Genomic DNA, 23,040 nt, shown 5'->3' on the forward strand with positions numbered 1-23,040 from the left:
AGACTTCTCTCTGTCTTACATAAGCACAAGATGTTTTATTCCCTTATCCTTTTTCCCTGCAGTGTCCCCCAGTCTTGAAAATTACCTACATGCCCAGTGCTTTCCTGTACTCCATTCAAAAACAATGAACCACACTCAGGATTTTTTCATTTGCAGGACACTTCTGGAATGCGGTATCATTTTATACAGAAGCCTCTTACCTCCACTTTCCTACTTTCCATGCGGAATTCAGTGCTGACATTTCCTTCTTTTTTAAAACCACGGCTTTATCTGGAGTTTTCCTAGAAAACCTTGGCATTAAAGACTTCATCCGACTTGAAATAAGCTGTAAGTGTTCTCATTTATGAATTTAATATAACTGGTCAGCAGAAGTTTTAATCTTATCTTTGCCGCCAACAACTAGTGTATTATTTAGATTATCAAATTGATCTCCCTGGGCCTCTGTCAAATTAACAATGATAATTTCTAGTTCCTCCTTATGTTTTCTGTTTTATTATTACTTACCCGTATTTAAAGAGTCATTCTCTCTTCAAACTAGTGCATTCCCAAAATTCCCATAGATATTTATTTACAGTGTCTTTTATCTGATCCCTGGGCATTTATTACCTATTCTTTTAAGCTTCCACACCACGGAACTTTTTCACTGCAATTTCTATGGAAAGCTGAACGCATTAGTATTCTGCATTCTATTTATACTTGAAGTCAAATTTTTGTTGTACTTTTTCTCTGCAAGTAATTTCTTGGCTTATTTCCCATCACCAGGGGTATGTGACTGACCAATAAGAATTTCCGTTGTTTCTCTACCACTTCACCATGAACAGGGGTGTATCTAGTGAGTTTGGTGTCAGGACATGGATCGTTTTTTAACATCCCATCTCCTATATACAAGTTATATTAAGAAATAATCATAAAGTTAAATGAAAAGTAATACAAATGCAGATGGGGAAGTGTTCTGTTAATGAACTTTTATATGTAATCATGCCAATAAAAATATTCCAGTACAAAAAAGAAACACAATACAGTAAAGAATTTTAATCACATTCGTTCATTTTTTATATAAAAGGGAGAAATACCTACATATTGGTCTGTTCAGGTAATAGTAGTAACATTAAAAGTTCTGTTCCTTAGACTTGACTTATGCAAATTTGTGAGTTCATCAGAATTGATTTTCTTTGCATGTTCATGTTCAAAAGAGAGTATATTCAGATTTGTCCGTTTATCTTCTCTCTTACTGATCAAAGGATACTTTTTATTAACTTTAAATTTAAAATGTTTTTCACATTAAGCAATAGATATAAACATTTTAGGAAAGATTTTAAGCATGAGGCTAAATTTGATAGAGATTCATAAAAATCCCATTTTACAATAAATTCCAGAAATTGCTATAATCTCTATGTACTTTTTTCACGATCAATGTTAGCAACTTTCAAATAGCTCTGAAATAAAAAAAAAAAAATCCACTAAAATATTTTTATTAGAAAATTCATCATGGGTTACTATTCTACTTGGTGAAACCTTACAGAGTTCCTAAGGTTTTGGAGTTGCTTAAGCTCTCTTTGGGTGCAATTTGTGTCCACAGCCCCTGTGGTACTATATATTCCTTGTTTCAACAGGAGATCTGAGTTAAACAATGATAGCACAGTAACTGTAAAAATGGGAAATCAGAAATTGAGTTCTTATTCTTAAAAACAGACACATATTTGAGTCTGCATGTTCAGGAGCCAATGGTACGTCAGGAGTTCTCTATATTAACTTCCCTCTTGAATATAATATGTGGTAGGTAATAAAATGTACTACTTGAAGCTTACACATTATTAAAAATTAATACTAACATCAGCATTTGTTACAACTTAAACCTACAAAAGGTTCCCCCCCCCCCCCCCGGTGGAGGAATGTTTCACTGCTGACATTATTTAGAATTACTGGTGTGTGGCAATAATAAAAAACACATCTACTTTTAGTTGCTTTTGCTAGTTTTCTGATTCTCTGCATTCAGTATACGCACTTCTTTCTTACACACAAGGGGGACTGCTCCCGCCATCCTGCCCTTATTAAAGCCGTGACCATGAAGACTTACGCTTTTCATTAGATGCCTCATTTACCTGGTTTTAAATGCATGTTTTCTATGATTTGATTGTGGCAATTGACCATATTACAATTATAATGTGATAGCATGAAATACCCTTGAAAACCTAAGTAATAATGTCTTAGCAACAGAAACTTTGAAATTTGAGAGCTCCAGAAAAAGAGACAAAAGTGCTGGCTGGAGGAGATGGCTGAAGTGCATGTACAGGTCTCCTGCAGAGCACAGAGCAGCTAAGTGTTTCTTCTGCAGCTACAGCACAATACAAGGAAAGGCATCTCTTTAACTGGTAGTTGTAACCTCCTTTTACTCCAATGATTTAGACTCTTAACGGCAGGAAGATCTTGTGGCTTTAGTGTGAAATAAGATCCCTCATAGCTACCTTGGCCAGGCTTTAAATATGCGGAGTTGGGTGCCAGCCATTTCATAATATGGATATAATAACCTCAATGTAAATTTAATAACAATCAGGCCCTAAGGCCTTTCGATTCATTAAAGCAGCAGCAAATGTCATGGCATATTATCACAAGGTAATGAGTGATGATTTAGTGTTAATTATATTTCAGTGTCCAATTTGTTTGTACTTCCTCATACTATATTTTGTCCTTTGGGTTGCACAAAAATGTTTTCAGTGCAAGTGGTATTAAATTGGATAAAAAATTAAAATCCATTGATGTCATTGTTCAACGCACACTTTTCCACCAGATCAGAGAATATGTATTTTTTGAAAGAGAAAGATTTTGTATAAACTTTTTTAAAGTACGAGGCCTCAAAATTTTCAAAATATTTTGTTTTATTATTATTATTTAAAAGGAAAAACAAACAAACAAACAAATGGGGCTTATCTTTCATTTCTTGCTAACAGCTGCACTCAACCTATGTCTTTTACACAGATGGAATTTTCACCCTAAAGTGTTCATAGTAAGATTCCTCTACAGATCAGCTTCTTAGAAAGAAAATGGCCTTCACATAAATGTAGTAGATTTCTCAAGTAGATCTCTTCCTCATCCCCAAGGAGTATTCCTCTGTAACTATCCGAACAGAAGTTTTCAAAATTGATGTATCCGAATTGTTGGACAGGGAACAAGAAGTTTACATAAAATTTTCAGTTTATTTCTTTCTGGGTCACTTCCAACTAAGACATTTGAATTTTGTAGCTTTAAGATTAGTCCATCGTCTATGAAAGACAAGATGTTTCATTATGTCCTCAAGTCTTAATGGATTTGTTTCAAATGAGACTGAGAAAAAAATAGCTATTTTGACAATTAGCTCACAAAGGCTGTGCAGGTTGAAACAGATATTTTGGAGTGGATGGGGGATCAGAAGGAAATGGCTGTTGAGATCAGTATGGCATAGCAGAAAGAGGCTACTTGTTAGAACCCAATGTGGATTCTAATTTCTGTTTCTCTAACTCTTAATTGTGAGCAAGTTCCTCACCCCTTCAGTGCTTGTTTATGAACATGGAATTGTCGATGCCCGTATGTCAATCAGATGCATTTGGCTGCAATTAAAAGAAAATTCAATCTTAACCGGTAGACACAAGGATGGGAATTTATTGGTACCAGGACACGTGACCAAGTCCGGAATTGGTGGGGCACTTTATTTCTGGTTGGATTCAGGAGTTTAACAAATGTTAGCAGTGGTCTAATTTATTTCTCTCCCTGCTCTGACTTCTGAATCTCTACTTCCGTCAAGGCTGTCTTTCCCTCAAGAAGGAGCCACATTTCAGCTGGTGGGAAAGCACTTCTTTGCCAGCTGTCCACACAATCCTCCTGATATGCAACTCCTCTGACTACCTAGGAACAAATGCCTCTAGACAGGGAAGTAAAGATTTCAGACTGGTTTTGCCGGAGCCCAGCCTTACCCCTTGGGTGGTAGGGGCAGCTAGCTGACCTTAAAGCCTGTAGGGGAAAAAAAAAAGTCATTTTCATTCCTAAAAGTCTGAGTTCTTGGCTGAGAACCGTGTGATAAAAGACAGAATAACAAGAGGGAAAACAAACAGAAGTTTGTTAACATGTATACCTCCTGTAGGGATGGGAGATACCCAGAGGAAATGAGTGACTCAACGACGTGGCTTAGAACTCCAGTTCATATGACATCTTAAAAAGAGAACAATACATTTTTGGAGAAATAATAGGATAAAGGAAAGCAGTTTTAGGCTTCGAAAGTAGAGATAAAGGCTGGCTAGTCAAGTTTGTTACGTAGATTCTTCTGGTGGCATCTCGAGGCCGATAGGGTCTAACGTTGTCTCCAGGTGATTAGTGTTTGTCCTCTTGGTAGAGAGGGGAGAGGGGATGGAGGAACAACTAAATCTCTATCTCTATCTCTATCTCTCTATCTATATCTATATCCTCATCTATATCTATGTATCTAGAAATTTGAGTTCTGACTTTCAGGTGTATCATGTCAATAATATTACCAACTGTGATGGTAACTTGAAGATACAATCCTCAGATCCTCAAGAATAGGAAAGGTTAATTCTAATAATAATTACATTTCTACTGAATGGTTGAGTACTCTACTTAGACATGGTACTGAATGTTTTATATTCATTATTGAATTTCGTTTTCAAATAATCTCATCTATAATCATGAAGATGCTGCATTGTGATTTTCATGTTCAACTCACAGTCCATTATGCAGATGAGGAAGGTGAGCCTTGAGAGGGTAAATAACACACCCAGCATCACCCAGTAAGATTCAGAATCCAGGATTCAATTCTCTGTTCATTCGAACAACTCCCTACTCTGCTTTGCAAAACTGTCTCAAGAGCCAAGGATGTTAGAAGGTGAGAAAGTAGCGTGATCTGCCTCCATGTTTTGAGGCATCGGACATTCAGCAGGTCTTTACAGCTTAATGCAGAACTGCGTGTGCTTTTCTTCTGGAGTAGGAGCCACAGTTGTCATCAGCTCCTCCAAGAGTCCATGCCTCCAAAAATGTTTAACAATATTTCATTTACTTCTCATTCTACAGATGAATACGTGGGAGGTCAGAGAGGTTAGGAGACTACATTAAGGCCTTGCATCTTCTTCTTTATTCCATTATGCTGCCTGAGACGTCTCGCATGCCTGACCTGTGTAGGGCTGAGGACACAGAGATGGTGTCGCAGTTTGAGGAAGGAAGAGCATTGTACAGGGGCCTTGGAAGGCGTCTTCTCGTCTCCTAGGAGCACTTGGTGTACACATCTCTCGTGCTTGTGGCAGGTTCCTCCACTTGACATGCCCCTTCTTGGTCAGTCTGCTCAAAAGCACACCATGAGCTCATTTTGTTTCATTCGTCTCTGCTTAGCAGAGGCCCTGGCTGGGTAAACACCCACTGAAAGGCTCCAGTGACTCCTTCGCTTTGTCTTGAACCATAGGGTGCAAATGTTAAGGGAGGATATTTGTCAGACAGTTGGGGGAAGAAGAGGGTAAGTTCACGATAGAGGTCATGCTGCCACTGGGCCTCCAGCTTTCCCATTTAGAACCACTGAGCTACGCCCATGCCCCCCGGCAAATGAGATCTAGTTGACGGTGGCCTCGGGTGTCCTGTCCACCAAGTCACTAGGCAGTGTTGGGGGTATCACCATGTACTTACATTTATTTTCATTCAGTTGTTTCCAGGCACCCATATTATATATCTAGCTTTGAGTGCCCGGTAGGGACTGCATAGGTTTTGGGGATCGTGGTTTTCTCATAGGACAAGTGGGTTAAAAAGTGAGCTCCAGAGACACATCACCTGGATTTACATCCGGACTCTGCCTCCTCTCGGAGCAGCTTCTGAGCCGCCTGGGGGTCAGTTCCCTCCGCTGCCAAATATTACCCTTCTCATAGGATTGTAGGGAGTTGATGATCGATGAAAAATGCTCCGCAGAGTGCCTGGGCCATGGTAAGCGCTCAACGAATGTTAGCGAAGATTATTACATTTCACTGATTCTCCCCTAGCTCTGGGAGGGGTGAGTCGAACACAGTGGGTCTTTAATAGTAACCTGAGTAAAGTTAAATAAGAATAGGTTTAGAAGGTTTTTAAGGAACCTAACACCTTGGTATAAAACTAAAAAACAAACAACAACAACAACAACAACAACAAAAAGAATTAAAGAAAATTTAAAGATTGCATTTAGCATGTGCAGGGTAACATGTTAACGAATGAAATTTTAGTTTGATGGGAGCTTCCTGTATACAAGGCCCAGTCCCAGGTTCTGGGTGTCCAATGAATGAGATGTTCATCTACTGGTTGCAGACTAGCTGGGGAGACAGACCATAAACGGATCACTATACAACAGAGGGATAAATATTGGGGCAGAGATAAGTGCAGACCAGGAACTAACAAGGAGGTAGTGGTGACGGGGGGTGGCAGGCCATCACGGCAGTGGAGCAAGCCTTCCCTCCACAGAGACGTGCTGTCTGCGTGGAACTGGATTATCCGCAAGACCAGCTCTGCAGGAAGGCTTTTAGCAAAATCTTTAGCGTTCCTCCCCTTCAACCTCAAGAGTCTTTACCTATGTTTTTAGAGAGAAATACGTTTGTGCTCGATATCTCAGTAGTTGTTTATTTGGTCTCAAGATAAGCAGGGCTGCAAGGTAGCATTGGTGGCCTGATAAGAAACAGGCAACGGCTCAAAGGGCCAACTTCACTCTTATTTAATCTTGCAAGTGTTGAATCTGATTTGCTCCCTGCAATTCTGTTTCCGTTAATGCGTGGGTGTAGGAGCCAAAGACAACTGACCTGGGTTGGTGAACCGTGCCACGGTGATGATAATAATAACAATAGCTATCATTGTTGAGTACATCCTACACGCCAGGCACAGTTCTAAGAAATTTGTCAGGACGAATTTATAAACAACCTGACAATTAGGTATTGTTTTTATTCCCATTTTACAAAGGAGAAAAAGTAAGAGGTGACAAGCTCGAAAACTTACCTCAGGTCTTGAGGGTGCCAGAGTCCACGTCTCAAATCCCATTTGTAAAGCTTCTATCTTATTGCCTCTCTTTGTGGTCAGGGCTCACATTCACCAGGAAGCAAAACAATTCAAACTCTCTGCTACTTGAAATTCTGCATATTGGGGGCTTCTTACACCAAGGCTGGCTTTCTGTTAGGCTTTAAAGGCTGAGGAAGTAGTGGGCCAGGGTGATGACTGACCTTTGGTATTGCTGAATATTCAGATCTGTTAGTTGATGACCTTGTCAAAGAAATACACATGTCCTATCTCGGGTGTAAGGGAGGGGGGCCATCACAAGGTGCTGATAAGGAGGGGAAGGTCTGGAATATGAAGACTCCTGTTCCTGAGAGGGGACTGTCTTCCCCTCAACTTCAATTTATAATTTACCTCTCCACATCCTTCAGATTTAGAATTCTTACATAATAAAAGAAAATACAAGAAGATATACTAAAATAGAGAAAAAAGATGGAGATTATACTTTTGGAGTCAGATTCTACTTACTATCAAGGCAACTTAAAGCAAATTATTTCTATTTCTCTGAACTTTCATTTTCTCACCCATAAAATGGGCATAGAAATGAGACCTTTCTCATAGAGTTGCTTTGAGGACTAAAATGAGAGACTCTATGGGCACTGCTTAGTACAGTGCTCCTCAGAGTGCGTGCTACTACTGTGCTGCTGCTACTTCTCTCTTTCTCTGTTAATGGTGATAACACCACTGTCACCATCCCCATCATCACCATGACCACCACCATCACCACTATCACCACCATCACCATCGCCACCATCCTCACTACTACCATCACTACATCACCTTCACCACCGTCATCATGACCACCACCATCACCATCACCACCATCACCGTCACCACCATCAGCATCACCGTCACCACCATCACCGTCACCACCATCACCGTCACCACCATTACTGTCACAATCACCACCATCACCATCACCACCATCACCATCACCACCATCACCATCACCGTCACCATCACCATCACCTCCATTACCGTCACCATCACCACCATTACCATCACCATCACCACCATCACCATCACCACCACCACCATCACCATCACCACCATCACCATCACCACCATTACCATCACCATCACCACCATCAGCATCACCACCATCACCATCACCATCACCACCATCACCATCACCACCACCATCACCACCATCACCATCACCACCATCAGCATCACCATCACCACCATCACCGTCACCACCATCACCGTCACCACCATTACTGTCACAATCACCACCATCACCATCACCACCATCACCATCACCACCATCACCATCACCGTCACCATCACCATCACCTCCATTACCATCACCACCATCACCATCACCACCATCACCATCACCACCATCACCATCACCACCATCACCATCACCATCACCACCATCACCATCACCACCATTACCATCACCATCACCACCATCAGCATCACCACCATCACCATCACCATCACCACCATCACCATCACCACCACCATCACCACCATCACCATCACCACCATCAGCATCACCATCACCACCATCACCGTCACCACCATCACCGTCACCACCATTACTGTCACAATCACCACCATCACCATCACCACCATCACCATCACCACCATCACCATCACCGTCACCATCACCATCACCTCCATTACCATCACCATCACCACCATTACCATCACCATCACCACCATCACCATCACCACCACCACCATCACCATCACCACCATCACCATCACCACCATTACCATCACCATCACCACCATCACCATCACCGTCACCATCACCATCACCTCCATTACCATCACCATCACCACCATTACCATCACCATCACCACCATCACCATCACCACCACCACCATCACCATCACCACCATCACCATCACCACCATTACCATCACCATCACCACCACCACCATCACCACCATCACCATCACCACCATTAGCATCACCATCACCACCATCACCGTCACCACCATTACTGTCACAATCACCACCATCACCATCACCACCATCACCATCACCACCATCACCATCACCATCACCATCACCTCCATTACCATCACCATCACCACCATCACCACCACCATCACCACCATCACCATCACCACCATTAGCATCACCATCACCACCATCACCGTCACCACCATCACCGTCACCACCATTACTGTCACAATCACCACCATCACCATCACCACCATCACCATCACCACCATCACCATCACCGTCACCATCACCATCACCTCCATTACCATCACCACCATCACCATCACCACCATCACCATCACCACCATCACCATCACCACCATCACCATCACCACCATCACCGTCACCACCATTACTGTCACAATCACCACCATCACCATCACCACCATCACCATCACCACCATCACCATCACTGTCACCATCACCATCACCTCCATTACCATCACCACCATCACCATCACCATCACCATCACCACCATCACCATCACCACCATCACCATCACCATCACCACCATCACCATCACCACCATCACCATCACCGTCACCATCACCATCACCTCCATTACCATCACCATCACCACCATTACCATCACCATCACCACCATCACCATCACCACCATTACCATCACCATCACCACCATCAGCATCACCACCATCACCATCACCATCACCACCATCACCATCACCATCACCACCATCACCATCACCACCATCACCATCACCATCACCACCATCACCATCACCACCATCACCATCACCGTCACCATCACCATCACCTCCATTACCATCACCATCACCACCATTACCATCACCATCACCACCATCACCATCACCACCACCACCATCACCATCACCACCATCACCATCACCACCATTACCATCACCATCACCACCACCACCATCACCACCATCACCATCACCACCATTAGCATCACCATCACCACCATCACCGTCACCACCATCACCGTCACCACCATTACTGTCACAATCACCACCATCACCATCACCACCATCACCATCACCACCATCACCATCACCATCACCATCACCTCCATTACCATCACCATCACCACCATCACCACCACCATCACCACCATCACCATCACCACCATTAGCATCACCATCACCACCATCACCGTCACCACCACCATCACCACCATCACCATCACCACCATTAGCATCACCATCACCACCATCACCGTCACCACCATCACCGTCACCACCATTACTGTCACAATCACCACCATCACCATCACCACCATCACCATCACCACCATCACCATCACCGTCACCATCACCATCACCTCCATTACCATCACCATCACCACCATTACCATCACCATCACCACCATCAGCATCACCACCATCACCATCACCATCACCACCATCACCATCACCACCACCATCACCACCATCACCATCACCACCATCAGCATCACCATCACAACCATCACCGTCACCACCATCACCATCACCATCACCACCATCACCATCACCACCATCACCATCACCGTCACCATCACCATCACCTCCATTACCATCACCATCACCACCATTACCATCACCATCACCACCATCACCATCACCACCACCACCATCACCATCACCACCATCACCATCACCACCATTACCATCACCATCACCACCACCACCATCACCACCATCACCATCACCACCATTAGCATCACCATCACCACCATCACCGTCACCACCATCACCGTCACCACCATTACTGTCACAATCACCACCATCACCATCACCACCATCACCATCACCACCATCACCATCACCATCACCATCACCATCACCTCCATCACCATCACCATCACCACCATCACCATCACCACCATTAGCATCACCATCACCACCATCACCGTCACCACCATCACCGTCACCACCATTACTGTCACAATCACCACCATCACCATCACCACCATCACCATCACCACCATCACCATCACCGTCACCATCACCATCACCTCCATTACCATCACCATCACCACCATTACCATCACCATCACCACCATCAGCATCACCACCATCACCATCACCATCACCACCATCACCATCACCACCACCATCACCACCATCACCATCACCACCATCAGCATCACCATCACAACCATCACCGTCACCACCATCACCGTCACCACCATTACTGTCACAATCACCACCATCACCATCACCACCATCACCGTCACCATCACCATCACCTCCATTACCATCACCATCACCACCATTACCATCACCATCACCACCATCAGCATCACCACCATCACCATCACCATCACCACCATCACCATCACCACCACCATCACCACCATCACCATCACCACCATCAGCATCACCATCACAACCATCACCGTCACCACCATCACCGTCACCACCATTACTGTCACAATCACCACCATCACCATCACCACCATCACCATCACCACCATCACCATCACCGTCACCATCACCATCACCTCCATTACCATCACCATCACCACCATTACCATCACCATCACCACCATCACCATCACCACCACCACCATCACCATCACCACCATCACCATCACCGTCACCACCATCACCGTCACCACCATTACTGTCACCATCACCACCATCACCATCACCACCATCACCATCACTGTCACCATCACCATCACCTCCATTACCATCACCACCATCACCATCACCATCACCATCACCACCATCACCATCACCACCATCACCATCACCATCACCACCATCACCATCACCACCATCACCATCACCACCATCACCGTCACCACCATTACTGTCACAATCACCACCATCACCATCACCACCATCACCATCACCACCATCACCATCACTGTCACCATCACCATCACCTCCATTACCATCACCACCATCACCATCACCATCACCATCACCACCATCACCATCACCATCACCACCATCACCATCACCACCATCACCATCACCGTCACCATCACCATCACCTCCATTACCATCACCATCACCACCATTACCATCACCATCACCACCATCACCATCACCACCATTACCATCACCATCACCACCATCAGCATCACCACCATCACCATCACCATCACCACCATCACCATCACCATCACCACCATCACCATCACCACCATCACCATCACCATCACCACCATCACCATCACCACCATCACCATCACCGTCACCATCACCATCACCTCCATTACCATCACCATCACCACCATTACCATCACCATCACCACCATCACCATCACCACCACCACCATCACCATCACCACCATCACCATCACCACCATTACCATCACCATCACCACCACCACCATCACCACCATCACCATCACCACCATTAGCATCACCATCACCACCATCACCGTCACCACCATCACCGTCACCACCATTACTGTCACAATCACCACCATCACCATCACCACCATCACCATCACCACCATCACCATCACCATCACCATCACCATCACCTCCATTACCATCACCATCACCACCATCACCACCACCATCACCACCATCACCATCACCACCATTAGCATCACCATCACCACCATCACCGTCACCACCATCACCGTCACCACCATTACTGTCACAATCACCACCATCACCATCACCACCATCACCATCACCACCATCACCATCACCGTCACCATCACCATCACCTCCATTACCATCACCATCACCACCATTACCATCACCATCACCACCATCAGCATCACCACCATCACCATCACCATCACCACCATCACCATCACCACCACCATCACCACCATCACCATCACCACCATCACCATCACCACCATTACCATCACCATCACCACCACCACCATCACCACCATCACCATCACCACCATTAGCATCACCATCACCACCATCACCGTCACCACCATCACCGTCACCACCATTACTGTCACAATCACCACCATCACCATCACCACCATCACCATCACCACCATCACCATCACCATCACCATCACCATCACCTCCATTACCATCACCATCACCACCATCACCACCACCATCACCACCATCACCATCACCACCATTAGCATCACCATCACCACCATCACCGTCACCACCATCACCGTCACCACCATTACTGTCACAATCACCACCATCACCATCACCACCATCACCATCACCACCATCACCATCACCGTCACCATCACCATCACCTCCATTACCATCACCATCACCACCATTACCATCACCATCACCACCATCAGCATCACCACCATCACCATCACCATCACCACCATCACCATCACCACCACCATCACCACCATCACCATCACCACCATCAGCATCACCATCACAACCATCACCGTCACCACCATCACCGTCACCACCATTACTGTCACAATCACCACCATCACCATCACCACCATCACCATCACCACCATCACCATCACCGTCACCATCACCATCACCTCCATTACCATCACCATCACCACCATTACCATCACCATCACCACCATCACCATCACCACCACCACCATCACCATCACCACCATCACCATCACCACCATTACCATCACCATCACCACCATCAGCATCACCACCATCACCATCACCATCACCACCATCACCATCACCATCACCACCATCACCACCACCATCACCACCATCACCATCACCACCATCAGCATCACCATCACCACCATCACCGTCACCACCATCACCGTCACCACCATTACTGTCACAATCACCACCATCACCATCACCACCATCACCATCACCACCATCACCATCACTGTCACCATCACCATCACCTCCATTACCATCACCACCATCACCATCACCATCACCATCACCACCATCACCATCACCACCATCACCATCACCATCACCACCATCACCATCACCACCATCACCATCACCGTCACCATCACCATCACCTCCATTACCATCACCATCACCACCATTACCATCACCATCACCACCATCACCATCACCACCATTACCATCACCATCACCACCATCAGCATCACCACCATCACCATCACCATCACCACCATCACCATCACCATCACCACCATCACCATCACCACCATCACCATCACCATCACCACCATCACCATCACCACCGTCACCATCACCATCATCACCATCACCATCACCACCATCACCATCACCATCACCACCATCACCATCACCACCATTACCATCACCATCACCACCATCACCATCACCTCCATTACCATCACCATCACCACCATCACCATCACCATCACCACCATTACCATCACCATCACCATCACCTCCATTACCATCACCATCACCACCATTACCATCACCATCACCACCATCACCATCACCTCCATCACCATCACCTCCATTACCATCATCATCACCACCATTACCATCACCATCACCTCCATCACCATCACCTCCATTACCATCACCATCACCACCATTACCATCACCATCACCACCATCACCATCACCTCCATCACCATCACCATCACCTCCATTACCATCGCCATCACTATCATCATCCCTATCACCACCACCGTCACCATCACCACCACAACTATCACCATCATGGCCACCACTGTAATCTTCCTGTCATCATCATCATCATCATCATCATCACAGGTAGCATTACCCCTGACTGGCTCTTTCCTGTCTTGTACGATAAGCAGATTGCTATAGAAAGGCAGAAAGGGTCATGGAAGGAGCCCCGCATGGGGAGTTGGGGGGATAGGGTTGTGTTTGTTCCCAGACACTGCCACTTGCAGTGATGCAGACAAGGCACTTAAAATTTCTGAGCCTCCTTTTAAAAAAAAGTCATAGGAATAGCATGAATTCTTGTATCATATGTATTGATGAAATAATCCATTATAGAATAATAATATATATAATACACATAATAATATGTTATATATATATGAAATACATTATTATAACATGCATAATGAATAATACCAAGCACTGGACTTCCCAGGGTGTGGTCTTCTCCTTGCAGGAGTGTAGCTGCCTAGCTAACCAAGTGTCTATAGCTGTCCATGAGGACACAGTTGAAGTCAGAACAGATCCAGAAAACCCAGAACCTTGGAGCAGATGCATTTTGTCAGATCAGCATCAGTGACACTGTTCCCTATCCTGTTTCTTGAATTCTCACAATGAGAACCAACTGGGACAAAAAAAGAGCTTAAGATTTAGTAGTTGGTAGTTATTACCATTAATGGTAATTTTAATACTGCAGGGATTTAATCTGAAGGCCTCGCTACCTAGCTGTTGATGTACGATCATTTTTATCATTCATTCAGGGTATGCTTGTGTCCTAAATGCACTGACAACTCCATCTCTCTACCTCTTTCCTTTTTGGTTTCAGCTCCTTCCGAGGTCACTTTTGCCATTGATGTTGGGAATGGCCCCATAGAACTCATAGTCCGGTCCTCTTCTCCTCTGAATGACAACCAATGGCATTATGTCTGGGCCGAGAGGAACCTCAAGGAGACCTCACTCCAGGTGGACAACCTCCCAAGGATGACCAGGGAGACCTCAGAAGAGGGCCATTTCCGGTTACAGCTCAACAGCCAGCTGTTTGTAGGTAGGGGACATCTTAAGGTGCCCTGTGTGCTAAAAACCCTACAAGACCACTGTGGAACCAGGACCAAGGAAAATTACTATTTTATTTTAGACCTGGGAAATGATTAAAATATTTCATAAGGCATTTATAATTATAAACATAATTTCACAGATTCTTCCTTACTAGATTCAGTAGCTATAACAATGGAAGATTATGTCATCGCTTAGCAAAGTTTGAGTGGGTCTCAAACTCTATTTGTATCTTTTCTCCTTGTACATAGTATATCTTCAGATGTCCAGGAACCTCTATTACCTTTCATCCCTATAATCAAAACCTACTCTTAGAAAAAGGATGTATCAGCTATTTAAACCTTATTAGAAGTTGACTGTAAGTCAGTAGGCTACCATTCACCCTTCCTAGTGATACCTGACTTCTGATAATTATTGATAACCATGTAATGAAATACATTACAGAATCTCCAAGGGATTTGGGGCATCAGTAATATGGTGGGGGAGGGAGCTATTGGTTTTTAAACTAGGAGCTTCTTTGGTACTCCCTGAAATCACGTCACTTAGGCGGCTGCCTGATAACTTGCACAGAAAAGCAGCCTTGGTCCCTAAGCAGACGTCTCTCCACTGGTCATTTCCACCGTGAGACTCAGAATCAACCTTTAGATAAGTTGTTCCTCTGAACTGGCTACCACTGCTGGCAGTAGGGCCTGGGAAGGCTCAAACATCATTCACTGAATCATTCATTCATTCCATAAGCAGTCAGTGAGCACCTAAAACAAATCAGGCACCTTGTCAGATGGTGGGAGTTGAAAGATTACTTGTGCAATGAAACTTCTTTTCAAAGAGCTCACTCTGTGTGTGTGTGTGTGTGTGTGTGTGTGTGTGCTGTGTGAGAGAGACAAAGAGGCAGAAAGAGAGAGGGAGAGAGAATTTAGCCATATTAGTCCAGGTAGGAAGGGTCCGCCTTATAGCTACAGTTTAGAAAGGATTTTTTGAAAGCAGGTTGAGCAGGGCTTATAAAGCTTTAAAGACAAAATAGAGCTGTAAATGTAAGGGATATTGTATTATTATCAAAACCAAGACACTGCTCTTACATAAAACTTGAAGTTCAGATGCTTAGAAGAGTAGCATAAATTAGTTCCAAAATTTGCCAGTATACCCAGATTTAATTTTCTTTCCTTATGTATTTATTTTACCAACTCTCACACTACCATAGCTTTACTGCTAGTAATGAAATGCCATCAGCAATCAATGGGTGTTTCTTACTTGCTTCCTTTAAGTTTGGGTTTGTGCAACTTTTAACTCTGAGGAAAGCTGTCACTAAGAACACACCAGCCAAAAGAAAAGAAGTAACAGAATATGTAGTCTCTCTTTCCAACAGGAATCATATTTCTTTCTTCATCTATCATGTTTTACCTGTCCATCAGAAGCTAAGATATAAGTGATTAAAAATGTTTTTATGGTGAAAAAGTATTCACTTAATTAACCTACATCAGTGATATGATTTAGTATTAAAATATATTTTTTAAATTTATATTGATGTTTTCATTCTATTTAAACATCACATTTCATTGCTCTGAGTAAGTTTGCTAGTCATCAATGTTTAATGTCTTTTTTGGTGTAATCAATTCAAGTAGTTTGCAATTATCATAAATTATATTCCATGCCAAAGTTTAATTTATCTTCAGGCAGTACTGATGAATCTTTCTGGCTGAAAGGTGTATATAAAGATGGAATTCTTTTAATCCCTTCATGCAAATTTCATGTAGTTATGAAATTATCATATGGCCTGAATATGTGACAAACTTTGTGCAAGTCGAAAGGGAAAAGAGGCAGCTGTGTTTCCTTGCGGGTTTTTATCTCTAGATGTTTCTGTTAATTGATCACAAATGCAATGAGTAAGAGCATGTCTATGGGTCTGGAGAGATACCTTGCTCTAGCTGGAGCCAAGGTCAGCTGCAGCAAGAGCACCTGCTTCTGGTATGTTTCTTTCCAATAGGCTCCATCTCAGATGATACTCTGCTTTATTGAACTTGTCTTAATGTACTTGAAGAAGAAAAACGTGCTGTTGGAGGCCATTTTAGTCTGTTGGTTTGAATTTTGTTTTTTAGTGTTCAACCTGTTTAGAAGTGTCAGGTGACCAAAAAAATTGAAGTCCCAATATTTCCAGTTTGTATGATTCAATGGTTTAAAAAAAAAGGCCTCTACTTAGCTAGAGCAGCCAAAATGACGAATTGCATTCTCTATCATTCAGAAAATTTGAGTCACTGGATTTTGATATTTGCTAGGCAGAAAAAGATATGATTGCATTGTGCTTTTTAAAAATTTTTTAAAATTGAAGTATATTTGATTTACAATGTGTTAATTTAAAGTGTACAACAAAGGGATTCCGTATACATATACATATATACATTCTTTCTCAGATTCTTTTCCCACGTAGGTTATCGAGTATAGTTCCCTGTGCTATACAGTAGGTCCTTGTTCATTATCTATTTTTACCGGGATAGATTGATTGTGACAGTACTTAAATATTAATTTGGATATGTCTATCTAGATACCTTTAACCTCTGAAGGATCTTTCAGTCAAAACAGAGCGTCGTTCAAGCATGGTAATCACTGGCATTGCTGCTCTGCTTGTGAGTGCTTCCCGAGTACCAGAAACAGGTTGAATTTTATAGAATGGATATATCTTCTTAGCACTGCCCCTGTCATTGGAATGTGACAAGTTGAAGTGCTTATACCTGAGTCAATGCATGCTGGATTCCCAGAATCAATATTTTAACTTCAAGCTTTTATTTCCCTGATAGTTAGGGACAATTGCAACCATGCCATTTCACTGGGCACATTTCTTGAATAGAGTAGGAGAAACTTCATAACACAGAGCATCTGAAATGCGCACTGCAAGCTTGGGGTAGTTTCAGCTTTAAAACTCTTGGCAGTATCATCCCACTGCTTTGCTCTTCCCTACTGGCTTTTCAAGTCAATACGAGGAAGAGGCAAGAGAAATCCAAGAACTAGCACTTATGGCTGAAAATGAAATGAAGAGATCTGGGTAAGAACTCCAGGTCAACTGCCAACAGGCCATGGGACCCTGGTAGAAAAACAACTAGCCTAAGTGGATTCATTGTCTTTATTATTTGCAGAATGAAGTTGATGAGTCTGGTAACTGATCCCTTACAACTTGAGGATGTCCCATCTCCATCTGTATATTAAGCATGACAATCATCCTTACCCTCATGCCCATGTGGATGTAACAGCAAGGAAAATATCTCTTTGTCCCCAAATCTGACATCCCATCTTTCCAAATATGTTGCAATTATAGAATGGACATTTTGTAAAGCTGTGAGCCTGTGAGTCTCGTTTTTGTGTTGCTTTACTTTCTTCTTATCTTTTTGGCCCTTTATGGACCTTATTTCTTTTTCTTTATTTTTTTCTTTTTTTTTTTGGCTCAGCTGCTTTATTTGTGTCAAAATAAACTGAAGTAACTCCCACTTAGAACTCTTTTGGGGAAAGTATTTCACTGACTTGGTAAATCATAAAGTTGAAGCCATTTCCCCCCTACCCACAGTGCTTCTCCTGCTTCCACACTGGTTGGGAATTATTATTACTATTTTCAGGTGAAGCATGTCCAAGGCGAGGTCAGCAGTGAAATCAGGAAAGGTGGCTCTCATTTGCTCTCTGCCCTGACACTTCAGAAACTGCTAGAGTCTCTCTGTGGAATAGTCACTTATATTTACACTTGCGAATGCCCCACAAGGACGGCTTTCCTGACACAGGCCAGCAGAGTTTTCTGTCTGGAAGACATACTGTGTCTCAAAGCACAGGAGGAGATACACATCCTTTTCATGTTAAGGAAGAACTGGAAAATCACCTTTTAGCATATTTGTTACATAAAACCATTGTGCACGGAGGATGTCAATGGTGAAACAAAAGGTAAAGACATTGTCTTTTCAGCATCCTATACATTTCTGATGATAAGGTCTGATTTACCAACAAGTTTATTTTTTCAGAGTTAACTAATATGTCAAGTATACTTGAAACGTCTTAGTAAAAAAAAATAATACATTATTTCTGATATTCCCCATAGTAGTTAAATAAGAGAAAGTGTCCTGATTCGTTTAAGAAGTTTTAGGAGACCTCAGAACACTAGCGTGCAAGTCCCGTGAATGCTTTGCTTCCTTGTTACCTACCAAGTGGCAGTCACTCAATGCTTCTACAGTGAAAGAAAAAAGAAAATGAGGAAGAGCCACCTGCTTCCTCATGCATTTTTTTCCCCCAACACCACTTCTGCTCCACAACATCAGGTTCTTAGAGCTTGAAAGTGCTTTGAAAGAACACTGGTTCTTTTTATTTTCAGAGAAGTGAATGATTAAATGACCCCTTCCACAAAATTTTGTCTCATCTTGAAAATGTTGAGAGTTGAGTACAATGAACCCATCCCCATAGCCCATGTTAGTATTTTCTGCCCCCTAATATTCCAAAACCCTTTTGGAAATGTTTATCTGCAATCTCTTACGCTTTAATTGAAGCTCATGTCATCCTATACTGGCCGCATTAGATTGGTAATGGGCCATTGAAGGAGAATGTACAATTTTCTTGTACAGTTTCACTTTTTTAAGTTTTCATTCTGCCTTTGACAAAACACATCTCAAAGCATACTATCTTTTTTTGAAGACAGGTACAACATGGCGTCATGTTCTCATGTAGCCCAGGGAGAAAAGGCCTGAGATTTGGACCACACAAAAACTCAACGGTAGAAGCAGTCATTCGAGTTACTCTGGCACTGCCAGTCATCAAAATCTGTAACTCAGTAAAGAAAGAAAACATTAGGACAGCACCATTCATGTGGAGCTCGGGTGATAATTATAAAACGAAATTCAAGCCAGATATTTCTGGAAAATAAAACAGTACACTCTGGACGTTCAAGGACCCAAGCTGAGGGAGGTGAGAAGTTGTTGTGTCTTTTCCAAAGCCAAGGCGCCATTGAGCTGATGTAACCAGGACAACCAGGGAAGCTCCAGTTTAGAAAAGAGTAGGCCCAGCCTGGCATACGGATGCTGCAACGCTGCCTATAACCTGTTTGCATTTCTCCAAGGCTCTGGCGACAAAGCTGATGACTCAGAGGAGGAGGTGAGAAAGCCTTGGAGCAGAACAATGGTGGGAAAGAAAATGTAGTCAGAACTCTCTGAACATGTTATTGGCAGATTTACACTCTGCTCTCATTGTGTTACCAAGTTTCTTCTGATTCAGAGAGAAAAGGATTTGGCTTCAGAGCCACTTGAGTTGGGGAAGGCAATTTTGTAGAAGAGGTGAGAGGTGCCATGTTTTAATTCAGCTTCCTGCTTCACCATCCATGTCTCAGGCTGAAGGGTGAGGGTCGTCTCACGCCCCGCCTGTGTAGAGAGGCTTAGGAACCTGCGTAGACTCTAGGATGTCCTGCCCAGGACCCCATTCAAGAAGACCCTGCTGCTGGGATTGCTCTTGGAAGACAGTCTCCCTCTGTCTGCCCCTTCAGCCACTGCATCTCTTCAGGACAAGGTCCCGTCCTTCCAGGGAGGTCCACAGACAATAATCACTTGAGTCCAGGGTACAAAGGCACAACCATTTTGGCCCAAGGAAGCACATCTCTGATGGACTTTTCTAGCTCCAGCACTCTGTGGGGCTGTTCTAGACTGTCAGGCCTGCGCCAGAGCTCACTCCTTTGCCCACTTCTGCTTCCTGCCTCTCTGGCTCAAAAGTGTGGTTCCCAACGGTTCCCCCTGAAAAACATCCTGCCCCTTTAACTTCATCTCACAGCCTGTTTGCTGGAGAACCCTACCTGGGGCACAATCACTTGGATGAATTGTGCAATACACACACACACACACACACACATTTTTTAATCAAAGTAATTTTTTAAGGGAAATTTATTTTTCATTCCTCCCAAGAATTAACCATAAAAGAATGCCTCCTTTTCTCCCACTTTCTTCTCCAAAACACCTTTTAAATTCAATTGCTTCCTTAGAGTGGAGTTTGCATTTTTTGATTCACACTCTCTTGATGGTCCTGACTCTCAAACTAGGATGGGCAACCCCACCCTTGATCTACCTGGCCGACTCCTCTTCAATCATCATCTTTACAAAAGACTAAAAGTTCTGTAGATATCTTAGTATTTTATTGTTATGTTATTATTATTATTATTAGCCCCAGTTATTGTGTACTGTGCGATTAAGACCTTTCCATAAGTTTCATATTTTCTAATGATAAGTAGCACCATTTTAACTGATCCTGGTAGCGTGTGTTAAAATCTAATCTTCCAAAAGCTAAAATGAGTTTCAGGCGAATAGAAAATAAACATGAGTCAAAGATTTTATTTCACTCTAATTAATGAGGAAGCCATTAAGATGTCACGATCAGTTCAGAGAACATCTAAAAAGCTGGCATATGTATGGAGAATTTAACAACAAAAAAGTTAAGATAAAGTTGTAGATTTAAATATGAAACCGTTGCTCACCAGGCCATCTTCGCAGTTATCTGTTACGCTGGAAAGAAATTATCTGCATCTCCACTGGACAAATGTTATCCACGATTTTTTGCTTTATTTCCAAGTTTCAGCTAATTTTTCTGATGAGAGAGAGTTGCTTCCCACATTGGATGACATTATCCCTAGTCATATGGCAGCCATCACTTCCACAAAAGAAGCTGGTATGAGAAAGAACCCCAAAGTGAGGTTATTGCACCCATGCATCAGAATGTCAGGACGTTACTAGACTGGATTGTGAGAAGTGTTAGCCATGAATTGCCACTGTTACCATCCCGTTAGTGACTTGTAGGCTCCTTCTGTATTTCCGGGTCTCCTGAGCTCAACCATAAAATCACTCTAGGGCAGGTGGGACTATTAGGGAAAATTCTTATAGCTTATAGACTTTTACTTTATCGACGTATTTCCTTGAATGGGTCTGTGGTTCAGCTTCTGAGGGAATCTCTGTTCTCAGCAGGGCCTCCCTGGAGAAAACTAATTAGAGTGATTTCCAGGGGCCCCAACTTCCAGGAAATCCTGAAGCTGCTGTCATCTGGGCAATGACTTGGCCTGGCAGCCAGCCTGGAAGAAGCAAGTTGCTTCTCCGCTGACTCTAGAAGAGACCTGGAGCTCCTATGATATTTCTTATCCAGTTGCTCTTGCAAGGAGGGTGATTTAAGGCTGGTTTTGATAGTGATTTTCTCAGTGATTTTTCATCTTCAAAAACGGTGGCAGAAGGAAGCAAAGTGAGGGATTACTGTGCTCTCATCTTTGCGAGATGGGAGATGGGACTCATCTGGTCAAACTGGCTCCTGTCACTATTCCAGACTCTGTGATGAGGATTATGGCAGACTTTCCTACCCCGTCATCTTTTTTTTTTTTTTAATCATTTGACAGAACGTTTTTTTGTTTTGTTTTGTTTTTAATTTTTATTTTATGATAGAGTGTAGCTGGTTTACAATGTTGTGTTAATTTCAGGTGTATGGCAAAGTGATTC

At 43.4% G+C, this 23,040-nt stretch overlaps 1 protein-coding gene across 2 annotated transcripts in view; it reads left to right on the forward strand.

Annotated features, from left to right (window-relative positions):
* The window catches only part of CNTNAP5 (contactin associated protein family member 5), an 879,857-nt gene that overhangs the window by 734,211 nt on the left and 122,606 nt on the right, over nucleotides 1–23,040 (forward strand). For both annotated transcript variants that reach the window (XM_068544014.1, XM_068544015.1), the window contains exons 16-17: nucleotides 157–327; nucleotides 15,336–15,554. In XM_068544014.1, coding sequence (XP_068400115.1) covers nucleotides 157–327; nucleotides 15,336–15,554 — 390 coding nt within the window. The remainder of the gene's footprint in view (nucleotides 1–156; nucleotides 328–15,335; nucleotides 15,555–23,040) is intronic.

The sequence above is a fragment of the Eschrichtius robustus genome, chromosome 5, assembly GCF_028021215.1.
Source record: "Eschrichtius robustus isolate mEscRob2 chromosome 5, mEscRob2.pri, whole genome shotgun sequence".
In the NCBI taxonomy this organism is placed as follows: domain Eukaryota; kingdom Metazoa; phylum Chordata; class Mammalia; order Artiodactyla; family Eschrichtiidae; genus Eschrichtius; species Eschrichtius robustus.